A 16,329-nucleotide genomic window follows, 5' to 3' on the forward strand; every position below is an offset into this window, starting at 1 on the left:
AATCGAAAATCCCACTCTTTTTTTTTGAGGCAGAGTTTGTAGAAGAATCCATGGCTTCCTGCAGCACTTTCACCCCCGGCATTCCGTCTTGCCGCAATTTCATGAGAACACTCCGTCCATCGTCGCCGTCATGGAGGAAGAGCAGAGTTGTTACTGCAAAACTTGCTCAGAAGAACGCAATGCAGTACAGAAAACTCGGAGACTCTGATCTTAATATCAGCGAAATTACTATCGGAACCGTAAGTTCGTTCGCTAAATTCAGTAGCTTTTGCTCAAATATATACAATTATTAAATTTTGAACCCAGTTAGTAGTCATTCGTTCTGTTCATTTGGGTATTTATGAAGTAATTGAAGATTTTGTAATGTGAACTCCTCCATAAATGCAGATGACATTTGGAGAACAGAATACAGAAAAGGAGGCTCATGAAATACTTAGTTATGCATTTGATCAAGGAATTAATATTATTGATACCGCTGAGGCTGTAAGCTACTCCACACTAACTTGGGAAGAAATTGTTCTTGACTTTACCATCTTGATAATAGAAGCTTAGTTAACTGAATTGTTGGGATGTAATTACAAGTTAAGTTTTTTGCCTAAAAACTGCTTATTCATTTTACTATCTTGATACTACAAGCATTTTTGTATTTATTTCTTCTTTGCTATTGTATTCCAAGTATCCTGTCCCAATGAGAAAGGAGACTCAAGGAACGACGGATCTCTATATCAGTAGCTGGATGAAGTCCCAACCCCGTGATAAGGTAATTCTACCTTACTGGATTTAAATGAAAGGTTGTGCATGTATTATCAGTTTCTTGCTTTATTTTTGTATGGAAACTGATAGGTACTATTCCTACTACTTCTAACTACAAAGGCATTATAAGATTGCCATCGAATCAGCTCTTTCATATTTTCCTTGTATTCTTGTCCTTCTACTGTTTCAAATCTATTGCATTGAACTGTAACTACTGTTGATCTTTTTAAATGAATTCCTCGAGAAAATGATATACCTACTAAAGAATAGTTGGATAAACTGTGTAGATGGTTACTTCTTGTGATTATTTGAGGTTGTAAAACAGTGAGACAAGAGAAAGCTGAGCTGCTAAAACAACTAAAGCTAGGTAACACGTTTTGCGTAACCTTCTTCAAAGAAATATGTCCATTTTGTTCTATAATTGTGTTTAAACTTCCTAGAGTACTCTTACCATCTGAAGGAACTGTTGATGTACTTCCTTGATTTAGCCAACATTGCATGCATCTTATTGTATTTCGTGTTCTCCACCGTTCTATAGGATTTGATGGCAGTCTGGGGTGCAGGTATCCGATACGAGTGCAAATCTAAAGGTCGGATTCTTCATCACATAAATTTTAGGATTAAGGGGTATGGATCCAAGTGCAGATACGGGTGATGGGATACTGCCAATAAATGTGTATTACGACATATAAAGTATATATCTCGATTGATTAAAGTTATTGAACTAAAACTAATAAAATTTAATTCTTTATAAACATCAAATATATCTCATGATAAAGAAAAACATATCATTATATATATATATATATGACATAACCCAAAAGTCAAACCAAATACCCAATCAATCTATACATCTCGATCATATATCTGGTCAAAGAACCCAAGGTAAGTAGACCAAATCCAGTGTGGATCCCACACCCATGTCGTGTCGACACGAGTGTGGTAAGGATTTTGAAGAGTCTGAGAAACATAGGTGAGTGAGGGTTCACTGAGTCATCATCTCCAACTACCAACTTAGAGCACATGCAGGGTTGGAGAATTTTAAAAGGCCAGTGGAACAGGATTGCTTTAACTAGATGCTTTTGGAGAAACCCTTGATCATGTTTATATGGACTAATTTGAGCTTTTGCTGGAAAAAGCAGTCATTTCTGTAGGCATAGGTATACAACTTTTTTTTTAAAAGAATGTAAGATGTAATAGCGATATGTATATAACTATTGAGAATATAAAGCTTGTGTAGTTCTGTTTTTGTTGATTGCTTCTAATTTATGCCCATGTATTCTCCAAATATAATTTTTTTTTCTTTTATGAGTAAGAACAAGAATTATGTTACTAGACAAATTATTATGCAAGCAGGAAAGAACAGATTAGAGACCAGCTTTATTAGTTAATAGAGCCTAATCTCAAGCATTAGTGAGTTAAACTTAGAACAGCTTAGATTGTTAAGAACTTGAGGTTACAAATACTTTGTAGTGTTCATGCTGGATCTCACCTTTCAAATGTCCTCCCAGTAGTCCACAAACGGCATGAAGGAGTACTTTTGCAGTCGATTTAGATTTCTTACCAACTCTCTTGGTCCATAATAATTAAGATTATTAGCATGGCCGTGATGCCAAATGTTACAATTCATTGTAAATTAACTACCAAAACCATTCTTTAAGTAGGCAAACCTCTCTTTTCCTGCATTGCCATTATAGCCATAATGTTTGGTGTCTTTTTAACTCAAGATTACTTTTTTACTCCTGTAGGTGTGCACTGATATCTACTAATGTGATGTTGTTTTTTCCTTCAGGTGATTCTGGCTACAAAAGTTTGTGGTTATTCAGAAAGATCAAGTTACATACGTGAAAATGCGAAGGTTTTGCGAGTAGATGCCGCAAATATTCGAGAAAGTGTAGAAAAAAGTTTGAAACGTCTTAATACTGATTACATTGATTTACTCCAAATACATTGGTGAGTCTTTTTCGATGATATCATTGAAGGATTCTAAAAGTGCAATTTGATAAGTAGTATACATCATGTTATTCAACTTCCCCAGTTTCTAGATGACACCATTTTCATCAAGTGGGGCTGTTCCACGTTATCTGGGTAGTTAAAACACTATAACTTGAACTTTTAGTGACCATAGGAGATTTCTCATTCTTCCTGGATTCTAGATGACTAGATATTACCTATGCTTTGAGCTTAGGTATCATAGCAACGAATTAACTTTTGTTCTGGTTCTTCAATTATTTTTCTTTTTTTTTGTTTTAGTTTTCCCATTTGGGATTGACAGCTAAGATGCTAGAGAGATTCTCAGTTTAGGAAGCTGTTGATGTGAGCCTCTACTGTAACTGCAGCATATGTTGGAGTAAAAGAGGCGATTGAAATGTGTAGGTGCAAAGCAACAATAGAGAAAGAGCTAGAGCTGTAGGGCAGTAATCAGAGAATATGAGACTCTGAGAGCAGGCTGAATGAACTGCTATTGTTTTACACATGGGAAGGATCCTAGGAGAAAATGAAGTACTTATAACGGAAGTTCACTTGAGGAGCATTTGAGTGGATTGTTTTAGAATTTAGGGCAACATTGACATAGAAACTCTAGGGCTAAGTGAATGTCAGACGCCGAGATGAGCTAGTTGCATTAGAGAATCTAGGGATGAGTGAAAGTAAGAGGGTAAGATGAGCTAGTTCGAATAATAAGAAAAATGGAGAAACTACTTCCTTGGCCAAGTGAAAGTCTTAGGTAGCTTGCAAGTTATCACTGTCATGGCCTGCTATTTTGCTTTTTCTGGATCTTACAATTTTTTGTTTCTTGCTCTTCGAAGACGTGTATTTACCTCCAATTGGAACAGAACTTAATATCTGATAAGTAGAGCATTTATTAGAAGGTGACCTATTTACTCGTAATCTGCATACTCAACAATCTGTTCATGTCCTCATTCCTTTTGTAATTTTCCTTGTAGCCAATTTTATCTACCAAAGGTTGTAGACCAATACATCACAATAAGTATCAAGTGGAGAGCCAAACATTGACTTGTAACACTCACTGAAAAGGCAATATCATATTCATGTTGAGTTATTATGAGATAGTTCAACTTACCTGGCTATTAGTGCCAACCTTTGTGCTAAAGATAATTTTACATTGTTACCTCTCTCAAAAGAAAAAAAAGTTCAACTTGCCTAGCAACCTCCTATGTCTCCTGGGATCACTGTACAAGCTTAAATTATGGACCCATAGGACTGTCAACAAGTGTACTATCTTCCATACCTGTCTTCCTTTTAAGTGTGGATAAGTATACTTCCACATAGAGATGACAATGTCTGATGTAAACTAGATGAACTCATCATCCTAGAAAAGTATAGCAATCTACCTAGATCCTTGGTCTGAAAAGGCTTAACGAGATGAAGTTTACTTTGCTAATCCCCTATTGATCACTTTCTGAGATAACTATGTCATTAGTATAAACTACCAAGTATCTTTATCACTATAAGTCATTTCAAACTTCTTAATAGCCATTGAACTTGTCAAACTATACTCGAGTAGATTGTTTCAAACCATATCAGCACCTTGCATGCAAGACCACTGGACTACTGAGAGCCAAGTAACCTAGTTGCTTCCCCATCTATACGTCATCCTCGTTGCGTCTTGTATGTTATCATCTGTACCAACCTTGACTGTGTAAACCCAACAAGTAATAGTAGATTTACTTGGAGGTAGGGGAGAAGTTTCCAAGGGTACCTAAGAGTATACATTGTACAACTTAATCACAACTTGTTGGCATCCTAAATGAGAGAGAGTTTCACTTGTATTATTGAGGTAGAAACAAAAGAAAAGGATGATAGCAAGTTGATGGTAACTTAAAAATATAAAATTGAGGTAATTTTGAGTATAGCAAAGACCTCTCCAAGCAGCCCCTGGAAGACTATATGTAGCGTTGACAAGTCTGTAACAGAGGAAGAGCATCTGGTATTTGACACAATAGATACCTAGTTGAATTTGTATTAATACAAAGATCCAAAAAAGGGAAAACAACTCAGATTAAGAAGATCAACTACACATTGAATAATCATCTTTGACAACCTAATAATAGGAACTCAAAGTAGAACTAGTTCGATCAGGATTCCTAAAATCTGAATGGACTAAAGAGAAGGGAGGATTTACCCCATTACCAAGATGACATCCTAAGAAAAAAGGGTATCGCACCCAAGGGTGTGGACTGTGGCCTGGTGGTCAATGAAGTGGTTGAGAACCGTAAGGTCTTAGGTTCAAATCAGTGGAGACAGAAAAAACACTAGTTGATTCTTCCCATTTGTTCTAGCCTTGGTGGACACAGTTAACTAGTGCCTGTTGCCCGTGGGAGATGGCAGGTATCCCGTCGAATTAGTCGAGGTGCACGAAAGCTAGTCCGGACATCACGGTCATCAAAAAGAAAAAGAAAAAAAAGAGAGGGTATCCATACAAAATTGACACGACTTATATTCTGAGATACACAAGTGAGAACATTCAGACACTATTTTCTGAAGTTTAGAAAAACTAAGATGTCAACCTCCTTGGACTATCTTAGGAGAACTGTCAATAGAACATGTTGTAGGTATCTCTGAAAACCGAGGTAGTTAAATCTATATGAGATAATTGAAGGACTACCAAATATTAGGGGAAGGGCTGCACGATCTGATAGAATAGTAATGAAGAGTAAACCAGGAGCTATAATTGAGCTTCTTACAAATTGGGAACAGTCCTCCAAATACCGCATTGTCCTAAAGTCTAATCATTCGACCAGAAAAGAACCACAAACACCCTGGAACAGCCTGGAGGATTGCAGGTTTTATGTGAGACCCCAAGTGTCCTTAAAAGAGACTGAAAGTTGCTGGAGGAAAAGAAAATCTAAAAGTTGCTTGATAAGTTGAAGGATCAAGTTTCCGATCACCTATAAAATCTGGAACTGGACTGTGAATGGTACAAGCCCAATTCACACGAGGATTTCAGCCTTGTCCTGGTTTTGGTTTATGCACAATACGCACAGACCAACCTCACATCCAGCAGATTCTATGATTGTTGAAATTGTGCATAGAGAATGTTTTTTCTTCCAAATGTCACTTGTGAATACACAGTGAGGTAGTAGGACTAATTTCTCGCTTAAAGTCCATTAACATGTTAGAAATAAACATCACAATGAAACGAGATTGGGAGAATGCGTGAAAACTAATGGCTTACCCCTCAACCATTCTATAGGCTACTTTACAATATACATAACTATATTTACCCGATGTGAGATATATCACATCAACTTTTTATGCTACACTTAACTATCTGACTGAGAGCTACCTCAGCTCATTACAGTGCTATTTTTGACTATTTGTGATGTGTGCTAAAGTGATGGACATAATTGACTAGTTTAAAATCATTATTTTCTGTTGGGGGATTGGGGATCAAAAATCTGAAGAATCAGAGTAAAGCTTTAAGGATGGGATGGCTATGGAAATATTCAAATGAAAATTGAAGTCTATGCGTTAGAGTCATTAAAGCTAAATATGAGGAGAACGATAATTGGATGACAAAGGAGGTCACTACTCCTTATGGTGTTAGCTTATGGAAATCTAGCAGAATTTTGTGGAATGAATTCAAAGTTAAAACAATAGTAAAAGTGTTGGGGGATTGGGGATCAAAAATCTGAAGAATCAGAGTAAAGCTTTTAGAATGAGATGGCTATGGAAATATTCAAACGAAAATCGAAGTCTATGGGTTAGAGTCATTAAAGCTAAATATGAGGAGAACGATAATTGGATGACAAAGGAGGTCACTACTCCTTATGGTGTTAGCTTATGGAAATCTATCAGAATTTTGTGGAATGAATTCAAAGTTAATACCATAGTCAAAGTGGCAGATGGAGTTAAAACTGTCTTCTGGAAGGATGATTGGCATGAAGCAGGCAACATGGAGACATTACTCCTAGATATTTATAACTTAATTTTGCATCAACAGAGCACAATAGCAGAATTGTGGACACCTCATAGTTTTACATCACAATAGCAGAATTGTGGACACCTCAAGGGTGGAATTTTGTGTTCAGGAGACACCTCAATGATTGGGAAATACCAAGAGTAACAAAATTCTTCAGCACCATCGACCAATTCAGTGGTTTGAAGGCTGGACAAGACATCCTACAGTGGCAGGGATATAGTAACGGGACGTTTAAAGTAAATGCAGCCTACAGGAAGATGAACCAACCAAACCAGCAGATACTTCAATGGCCTTGGAAACACATTTGGAAAGCCAAACTGATATTGAAGCCACCGGCCTAAATTACTTGTTTAAGTTGATCAATTTTTACATGTCTTTCTTGACAAACTGATAAATTATTCTTCGTTAAGAGATCTTACCAGCTAACCTGCATGCTTCAAGACACTTGACAAAAAAAATTGGGTTTTTTTTATCTTGCTTGTGTCTGACAGAATTGTAAAATTGTACGTTGTCTGAATTTGTTTTATCTCTCTCTTGTTTTCTTGTTGTGTATATCATATGTGTCAATACAGAGACACATAGAGATACATACACACAAACACATGTGAAATATGTAAAGAGGTGGTTATCTCATTTCTGTAATCTGATGTAAAACTTCTCAGGCCAGACAGATATGTTCCATTGTTCGGCGAATTCTTTTATGAAACTTCAAAATGGAGGCCAAGTGTGCCTTTCGTTGAGCAGCTTAGAGCCTTTCAGGAACTCATCGATGAAGGAAAGGTATGTTTTGCTTTTTTTGCAGTCAGTAACAATTGCAATAATATTACTGCAGATCTGTCAGTGAAATGAATTAAGTAAGATGCTTTATAGTTATAATTTTACTAATTAAAGTCTTAGGATATCTTTCATTTTTTCCTGGATTTGTGGTTTCAACTGTAAATGAAGATTTATGATGCATCTATAGCAGCGGATTGACTAATGATAGAAGATTTCAAATAACACCTAAATAAAAGGAGTTCTAAATTGAAAATAGTCACAAAAATTATTAGGTTTGTTGACAAGCAGAATTGCAACTCGTGTTTACTTGTACATGTGAAGTACAATTTTTATGTGTAAATAGAGGGCTTCAAATCATTTGCGTTGAAGTGGAACATTAAAGTTTAGTTATCGTGTTGTTTGTTTGTTCTTTTATAACCAAAAAATATTGTAGTGCATTTTCACATTTAGTTGTTAAATATACTTGCCAGATGATAATATAAAATATATTTCCAAGTGAGAAACTTAAGGTATATGTTTGTAGGGGTGTGCATACTTTGGTAAATACCAAATCATCGTACCGAAACCAAATTTTTTGGCGCTTCGGTTTCGGTATTATGGCATTTGTTGTTATGCATTTCTAGAAATGTGGTATTCAGTTTTTATAGAAAAAATATTGAAATACCGAATATACCAAAATACTTAATTACATATACAATCCCTGTATATTATTATATAGATTATAATTTAATTAATCTAAATATAAACTAATAAAAGGTCTAAAATCCTTCGGACTAAAAGCTTCTTCCATTTACTACTAAAGATGAACTAAATAATTAATTACAAATAATAACAATACAAATTACACGACATTTGTTCATTGCCAGCCAACACTAGACAATTTTCCTTCATTTCAAGCATAAGAAACAACAAAGTCCCTAGGGAGATTCTATGGGGATGCTTGGAGGCTAAAGGTGTATTTGTAGTATACACTAGGGTGATTAAGGATATGTATGATGGTGCTAACTGCTAAGAGCTGGGTCAGGACTATGGAGGTAACTCGGAACACTTCCTAGTCATAATGGGGTTGTATCACGGATCTGTTCTTAGCCCATCTTTATTTGCTTTGGCGATGGGTGTTCTGAGGCGACACATTCAAGAGGAGGTGGCATGGTGCATGTTGTGGATGATATGACGCGAAGCGGCATTAACGCGAGGCTGGAAGTTTGCAGACAGACCTTGGAGTCAAAAGGTTTCAAGTTGAGTAGGACAAAAACTGAATACTTGGAGAGTAAGTTCAATGATGTGTCTCATGAAGTGGATGTGGATGTGACTCTTGACACTCGGATCACTCCTGTGAGAAATATAGGGGAAGAATATTATTGAATTGTTGTTGTGTCTACATTATTACATTGAGACCATATGTATAGACCCTGGAATACAATCCTTTACCAAGTAGGATACTATTAAGCATTCCTATTTCTAGTTTTATTCCTATTCCTAATCTAATAAGATTGTATAAATCTATTCCTATTCTAACACTCCCCCTCAAGCCTTGTTACAAATGTAATTAACACGAGGACTGATGAGGGGCATGGTGAGATATCTGCAAATTGATCACTCGACTTCACAAAATTGACAATCAATCTCAATGTAAGGTCTTCTTATGAAATACTGAATTTGATGCATAATGCCGATAAAACACCGAGTGATAAAATTACAGTGTTGGAACTTTCCCAAACCAAGCTTGCAAAGACTGTTTCAGACCATAGAGTGACTTACGTAATCAACATACAAGGCTACTAAACTCCTCCCGAGCAACAAAGTGCTCAAAATCTAGTATAAAGTATGTGGATCATGTTGGAATCAATAGATGAGTCGATATTAAACAAGTCACCGAAAAAATGGTCGGAACATGCTCATATGCCAGAGTATTAGATTTGATGGCTAAAAGTGGTCACAATCTAAGAAATAAAATTATATAGGTAGGGTCGGAATGATGTCACGACCCAACTAGAAAATAGAAATTATATAGGATAGTTCGAATTGATGGAACGACCCCATTGAAAAAGAGAAATAATATGGGTAGGATCGGAATGATGGCACGACCCCTACTGAAAAGAAAAATTATACAGGTAGGGTTGGAATGATGGCACAACCCTACGCAAATCAGATTTGAGGAGTCACTGGAAATACGTATGGAACTATGCAAATCAAATTTGAGGAGTCACTGAAAAAGACACATGATGCTATGCAACTCAGATATGAGAAAATAGTTCGGAAAAATCTACAGTACTACACAAATTAAATATGAAAAGTAGTCCAAAGAGATGCACGGTGCTACGCAAATCAGATATGCAAAAAAAGGTAGTCACCAGAAGGATGGCACGGTGCTATACAAATTATATATGAAAAAGTAGTCACTGAATGATGGCACAGTGCTACACAAACCAAATATGGAAAAAAAAAATCACCGGAAAGATCGCACGGTGCTACACAAATTAAATATGAAAAAATAGTCACCGGAATGATGGCACGGTGCTACACAAATTAGATATAAGAAAGTAGTCACCAGAAAGATGGCACGGTGCTACACAAATTAGATATGAGAAAATAGTCACCAGCAAAATACACGGTGACCCAACTTTTGCTAACATAATCATTGGCCGGACGGGTGGCATATATGGATAATAGCCGCCCACCGGCAGTGAAAGCTCTTTGATTGTTTACCAAGATTGTAGAGGCTCTGATACCATGTGAGAAATATAGGGGAAGAATATTATTGAATTGTTGTTGTGTCTACATTATTACATTGAGACCCTATGTATAGACCCTGGAATACAATCCTTTACCAAGTAGGATACTATTAAGTATTCCTATTTCTATTTTTATTCCTATTCCTATTCTAATAGGATTGTATAAACCTATTCCTATTCTAACAACCCCAAGAGAGCAAGTTTCAAGTACCTAAGGTCAGTTATCGAAGGTAATGGGGAGATTGAAGAGCATGTCACGCATTGTATTGAGCCGAGATGGATGAAATGGATGCTTGTATCCAATGTTCTGTGTGATAAGAGTGTGCCGCCAATAATTAAAGGTAAGTTCTACAAAGTGGTAGTTAAACCGACTATGTTATATGGGGTAGTGTGTTGGTTGTCCATACTAGGAGGAATAAGATTAGGAATGAAGTTATTCGTGCCGAGGCGGGAGCAGTGTTTTGGAATGCTAGAAGTGGAAAAAAGCGGCGAGGGCTTGCTTCACCAAAGCGTGAAGCGAAGCGCACACTTTTTTCTACTAAAGTGTTATTTAGTACAAAAATAAAAAATATTAAATATGCATATATAAATAACCAAGAGCACAATAGAAATAACATATTAAGCAAATCTTATAATTCTTTAATTAAAAAGTAAATAAAAGATAGTCAATAATCCTCATAATCATATTAAGCAATTGCAAACAGCAAAACCAAATCAGTAAAAAAATCAGAGCATAACAGGGGAAAGAAACCCCTAGAAGCAGTCGCTGAAAGCCTGAAAGAGAGTCCAGAGAAGAAGTAGAAGAAGAAAAGAGAGGAAGAACTTATTGTTTGAGTCACAACAACAGTCGTTGAGATGTTTGAGTCACAGAAGAAGAAGAAGAGGGAAATGTTTGAGTCGCATCAGACAGGTGTGTTATACAGAAGTTAAAAAAAAAAAAAAACTAACAGCGCTTAAGCGCGCATTTTGTCACCTTTGCTTTAAGCGAGCTTCTCGCTTCACCTACTGAAGCGCTCGCTTTTTCAGCAACGCCTCGCTTCAGAGCATAAAAGTGCAGTGCTTGCGCCTCACCTCGCTTCACGCTTTAAGTGCGCTTTTTGTCGCTTTTCACAACACTGGGCATGAGTGACCCCATAGAGAATAAGGTACGAGATTTGAACTTGAGATGGTTCGGACATGTGAAGAGGAGATGTGCGGATGCCATGGTAAGGAGGTGCGAGAAGGTTGGTCTTTAAGGGCTTGAGTAGGAGTATAAGTAGGCCTAAGAAGTATTGGGGTGAGGTGATTAGGTAGGACATGGCGCAGCTACAGCTCACCAAGGATATGACCCTTGATAGAACGATGTGGAGGTCGAGGAGTAGGATAGAAGGTTAGTCGGAAGTTGAGTGCTTTGCTGTCCCATTCCCAAAGAATTAGAATTAGTCTTGTATTTTTGTATTCTTAGATTTCTATTTCTATTTCCATTGGTTGATTCTTAGCCTTGATTACTGTATTTTCTTGTTGTTCTTCCTGTTTCTTGTTGTTGTCATTTTTTTCATTTGTTTTGTGTGAGGGACTATCGGAAACCACCTCTGTTCCTTTTTAAGGTAGGGGTAAGGTCTGTGTACACACTACCCTCCCCAAACCCCACTTGTGGGATTACACAGGGTATGTTGTTGTTGTTCGAGCATGACAGAGTTTCCACCATTGTAAAAGTCATAATTTTCCCTTGTATGTAAGTCGAAGAGAACAAACTGTGGTTACGATTTACCATACCGCACAAACCGAATATGGAACCATATAAAAAAAACATTGGTATGGTAATGGTAGATCATTTTTAAAAATCAAAATTACCAAATCTGAAGTTTTCAAAACCGTACTGTGTTACATCATGATCGCTCCTATATGCTTGCAAGGAAACTGAACTGGTAAACGGAAAATGTTAATGAATAAGCACGTCAGGTCTCTGACGCATGGTTTAGTTTTAGTTACACATTTTGCAATGCTTATAGCGAATAAGCAAACCTGATTTTTATGCATGGTTTCGTTTACACATTATTCATGCTTGTTATGAATAATCACACCTGATCTTTTATCATGGTTTGGTGTGCACATTTTGCAAAATAATTTGAGATTTCATTTTGCTTTGTAAATCTCAAAAATTGATTTACTTTATAGACAGTTAACTTTGGGATCTAGTTATCTGAAAGTAACAATTAAGCATTACTAATTTATTCAGGTGCGCTACATTGGTGTTTCCAATGAAACTTCATATGGAGTAATGGAGTTTGTTCATGCTGCAAAAGTTGAAGGATTGCCGAAGATTGTCAGCATTCAGAATAGTTACAGTCTGCTGGTTAGGTGCCACTTTGAGGGTAAGTTGTCCTTTCTAATGTCCTACTAAAGTAGTTTAGCTGTGAAACTCCTCTCAACGAGAAATGTAGCTTAAACGTATATTTTGATTTTTGCAGCACTTTTGTCAGTTTTTCTGTTCATACTTTGGCGCTCTTACAGGTTGAGTAATAGTTTTTTTTTTTAAGAGTAAAAGGAGGTCTGACATCCATTAGATGAGAAGAACTCCAAGATGCTTAATGAAGATGCCGAGGTACTCGGTACTCCAACCATAGTCAATTAGTTGAAGTCGGAATATCAATTTTTTCAACATGGTGTCAATTTGAGGTTTTGTTATCATTCAGCCTGTTAAGAAAAATTGACCCAGGGCCTAAATAGATCCCATAATCTAGCTCATGAGGTAAGGATTATCCAAAATCACATATAGAGACTATAATCCTTACCCTCAACCAATATGGGCTTCTGTATACCCTTCCCTGTTTTCTTAGAACTAAATATTTGGAGTATGTATAATATGAACATTGTTGCCCAACATTTGGTAAACCAAGATCACGGATAGGTAAATGGACCCTGCGTCTAAATCAACCGCAATATCTAGCTCGTGAGGTGAGGATTGTCCAAATCGTGAAAAAAGACTACGCAAAACCCTCAACTATTGTGGGACTCTTAACACAACATGTCTGTGTGCTACGCATCCATTTGAGGTATCCACATAGATGCTTCATGGGGTCAATTCATTTGTCTAGAGGCTTTGCTTTTAATCATAAGTAGCAGATTGGAGGTGTGCAAAAAATGAAAATGAAGAACTCCTGTGATGATTAAGTAAAGAGTGCAAGCTGCTTAAGCAATAAGCCTATGACACTCCTTCTACTCTTTGCCAATTGGTTTCTGATCAAGTGTTGAGGTCTTTAACAGCTCGCTTACAAATCGATATTTTAGTATTTTTATATCTAGTTAGTTACATCATTGAATCCTATTTGCTTAGCTCTTAGACTATTAGAATCCAGTTTTCCCCATTCCCTTTACAGCTGTCCCTTATACTACTCCTTTATGAGTGGTCATTTTCGCATTCACAAAAATACTGATATCATCCATCCTACCTCTGCAGAATAATCTGCCTGTACCTCATAAAAGAATAGAAAACCACTTTCTAAAGGTTCTTTTGAATGTTGGTGAACTGATTGTGATCTCCTTCTAATCACATGTTATCTGTTCTCTAATCTGTCTTAAGCCACTTTTGCACATATGTAAATACCCAAATTGTATAATTGGATCAACATTGGTGAGGTCATTTCTCTAAGGAATGTGATTATCCACTGGATAAGTCCATTACATCCTTAAAGGCTGCTGTCAATGCTCATCGTAGACGCAATCTGCCTAACAGCAGCGCTGCTAATCTTTAAGATACAGGAAACTTTGCTTGCCATGGTAGCTAATCATAGACGCAATCTGACTATCTCAATTTGTATGAGCTGTTTCTTGCGGATGATCACATTTGACACTATAAAGTCCAAAGTCACATTTGTTATCTTTTGACAAGAACTCTTTTTTTGTTTCACATTGGCATGTTATAAATTTTGGGCCTTTCTTGTACTTGGATAATGTTGTTAAGGGACCTTACGGTTTAAGTGATAAATAACCTACTAGTGGTAAAAACAACTGAAAAATAACCTAGTAAAATTAACCTATACTGATGAAACAACCTAGTAAACAATCAAATGCAGCAATACATGTTCCGTAGGAGTGGGTCATAGCTGCTGTTTTTGATAGAAAGAAAATAATTGTATTTACATCAAGCATCAACATTTTTAATTTTCCGCTTAGCATAACGAGTTTTTGGTTGTTCTTTGTAGTTGATCTTGTTGAAGTATGCCACCCAAACAACTGTAACATTGGCTTACTTTCCTATTCTCCACTGGCTGGTGGGACCTTATCGGGGAAGTATTTGGACAATAATTCTGAAGCTGCTAAAAAAGGAAGACTTAACCTGTTCCCAGGCTACATGGAAAGATACAATAAATCCCTTGCCAAGGTACGTGTTTTTCAAGTTTTACAAGAAAGGAAAGTTAATTGATTGTTTGAGTAGCTTTATAAGTTGGCAAAAAAATTAAACTTTCAAGTGTAAGTTTGCCAAGGGGGAAATACATAGTTTTGGGATCGACTGGAGTCTGGAAGGCGTAACTTAGGGGACACCATGCCACAATCAGTATCCTCCTCCCCCTACCCCAAACCAAAAGAAAATCATTGAAAAATAGAAGTTGACAACCTTGAAATTTTTCAATAAATTTGAAAAGAAAAATCCTAAGATTTTGTCTTTTGGCCCCTGCATTTTTTTTTTGGCTGCAGTTGCACCCAGTTCGATAAATTAATCCTGTGCCGTTTTGTCCATTGTGTTGTGTGCATTACTTTGTTATTGCTATATTTCCTAGACAGTGTCCAAATGATAAGCTTTGGGTACAATTTGTCATGGATTAAATTCAGCTCGCTACTTAAAAACGAGAACTACATATCTGCACACAAAACCTGATTAAGGTTAGAACTACTTATTTGCATGAAAATTTGACAATTAGAAAAAGCAAAAAGCACATTTTGAGTGCAATTTAATAATAATATTTATACTTATATAGTGTGTAAGTGGTTCATTGCTTTTCAAAATATATATAGAGTATCGGTACTCATTCATTAGTTTGACGGTCATTATTTATTAGCTTGAGGTTGTTATCCTGTCTTAAAATTCAGAACCCACCTCAATAAAATTCAGAATCCACAAACCTCAAATCATGGCTCCACCTCTCAGGATCACACAGTAGAAGAAGGTTGAAGAATAAACAGAGAATTGTTGCTCATCTTTAACGTTACAATGTGAAAATGTATTTCTACTTTAGTAGTCGTGCGCGACTTTAGACATGTACAATGTGAGAAGCTTATACCATGCTGCAAGTTTTAATGATTGCTAGGATGTGTTTTTGGTGTGTTGTCATTTTTAATTTCCAGGAAGCAACTAAAAAGTATGAAGAAGTGGCCAAGAAGCATGGTCTAACTCTAGTTGAGTTAGCCCTAGGATTTGCCCGAGACCGTCCCTTTATGACAAGTTCAATTATAGGCGCAACTTCGGTGGATCAATTAAAAGAAGATATTGATGCTTTTTTGACAACTGAGAGACCTTTGCCACCTCAAGTAATGGATGATATTGAAGACATTTTCAAGAGATACAGAGATCCTGCTTCAAGATAGCCTGCCAATTTCACTTTGTCAAAAATTGTTCTCACTATTGCAGAACTTGATTTGAATTTCTTGGGAGGGCTGGGATGTTAAGAAAACATCCGAATTTACCACAAGATGCCACCTTTTGTTTATGCCTATCTATGGTGTACTGGGGGTAGTGTCATCTTTGTCACATGCTTCTCTCCAGTAGCAGCCTGCATTGAGAAGCAATGTAAATCATTTGGCCAATCTGTTATTCTTATAGTCATAGTCTATCGATATCAACATATTGATCATATTAGGTATTTTCTTTTATGGTTCATATTCTGAAGAATTGGGTATGTCCTTGTGATATTCGTATGAATTGAGTTGTCAACATAACAACTCAATAGGATACCCGTCTTCGTTTGTTTCTTAAGAATCATAATATTTTATTCATCTAAATGATTAAAAAAAAAATGGATTTCTTGACTTCCTTGTAATTTCTTCTTTCAATATTCAGCTGAGTTGTTAATGTTAGTTACTATTACAATACCCAACTGCAAAGTAACAATTTTCATGTTTGAGTTGTCAGCACTGGCTTCA

At 36.5% G+C, this 16,329-nt stretch overlaps 1 protein-coding gene across 1 annotated transcript; it reads left to right on the forward strand.

The window, feature by feature from the left end:
- LOC102595552 (protein tas) lies at window positions 1-16,066 on the forward strand. Its single transcript, XM_006350628.2, has 8 exons — window positions 1-239; window positions 388-483; window positions 677-760; window positions 2,546-2,706; window positions 7,360-7,477; window positions 12,428-12,563; window positions 14,394-14,572; window positions 15,535-16,066. The coding sequence occupies exons 1-8, from the start codon at window positions 51-53 to the stop codon at window positions 15,772-15,774; spliced, it is 1,203 nt and encodes a 400-aa protein (XP_006350690.1). The 5' UTR covers window positions 1-50; the 3' UTR covers window positions 15,775-16,066.
- Window positions 16,067-16,329: the final 263 nt, after the last annotated feature.

The sequence above is a fragment of the Solanum tuberosum genome, unplaced genomic scaffold, assembly GCF_000226075.1.
Source record: "Solanum tuberosum cultivar DM 1-3 516 R44 unplaced genomic scaffold, SolTub_3.0 scf00125, whole genome shotgun sequence".
NCBI classification, from domain to species: domain Eukaryota; kingdom Viridiplantae; phylum Streptophyta; class Magnoliopsida; order Solanales; family Solanaceae; genus Solanum; species Solanum tuberosum.

Excerpts from the sequence above, each read along its gene's own strand:
- LOC102595552 (XM_006350628.2), top strand. The coding sequence starts at position 51 with ATGGCTTCCTGCAGCACTTTCACCCCCGGCATTCCGTCTTGCCGCAAT. Across the intron at positions 484-676 it reads TTATTGATACCGCTGAGGCT|TATCCTGTCCCAATGAGAAA; the intron begins GTAAGCTACTCC and ends TTGTATTCCAAG. Across the intron at positions 761-2,545 it reads AGTCCCAACCCCGTGATAAG|GTGATTCTGGCTACAAAAGT; the intron begins GTAATTCTACCT and ends TTTTTCCTTCAG.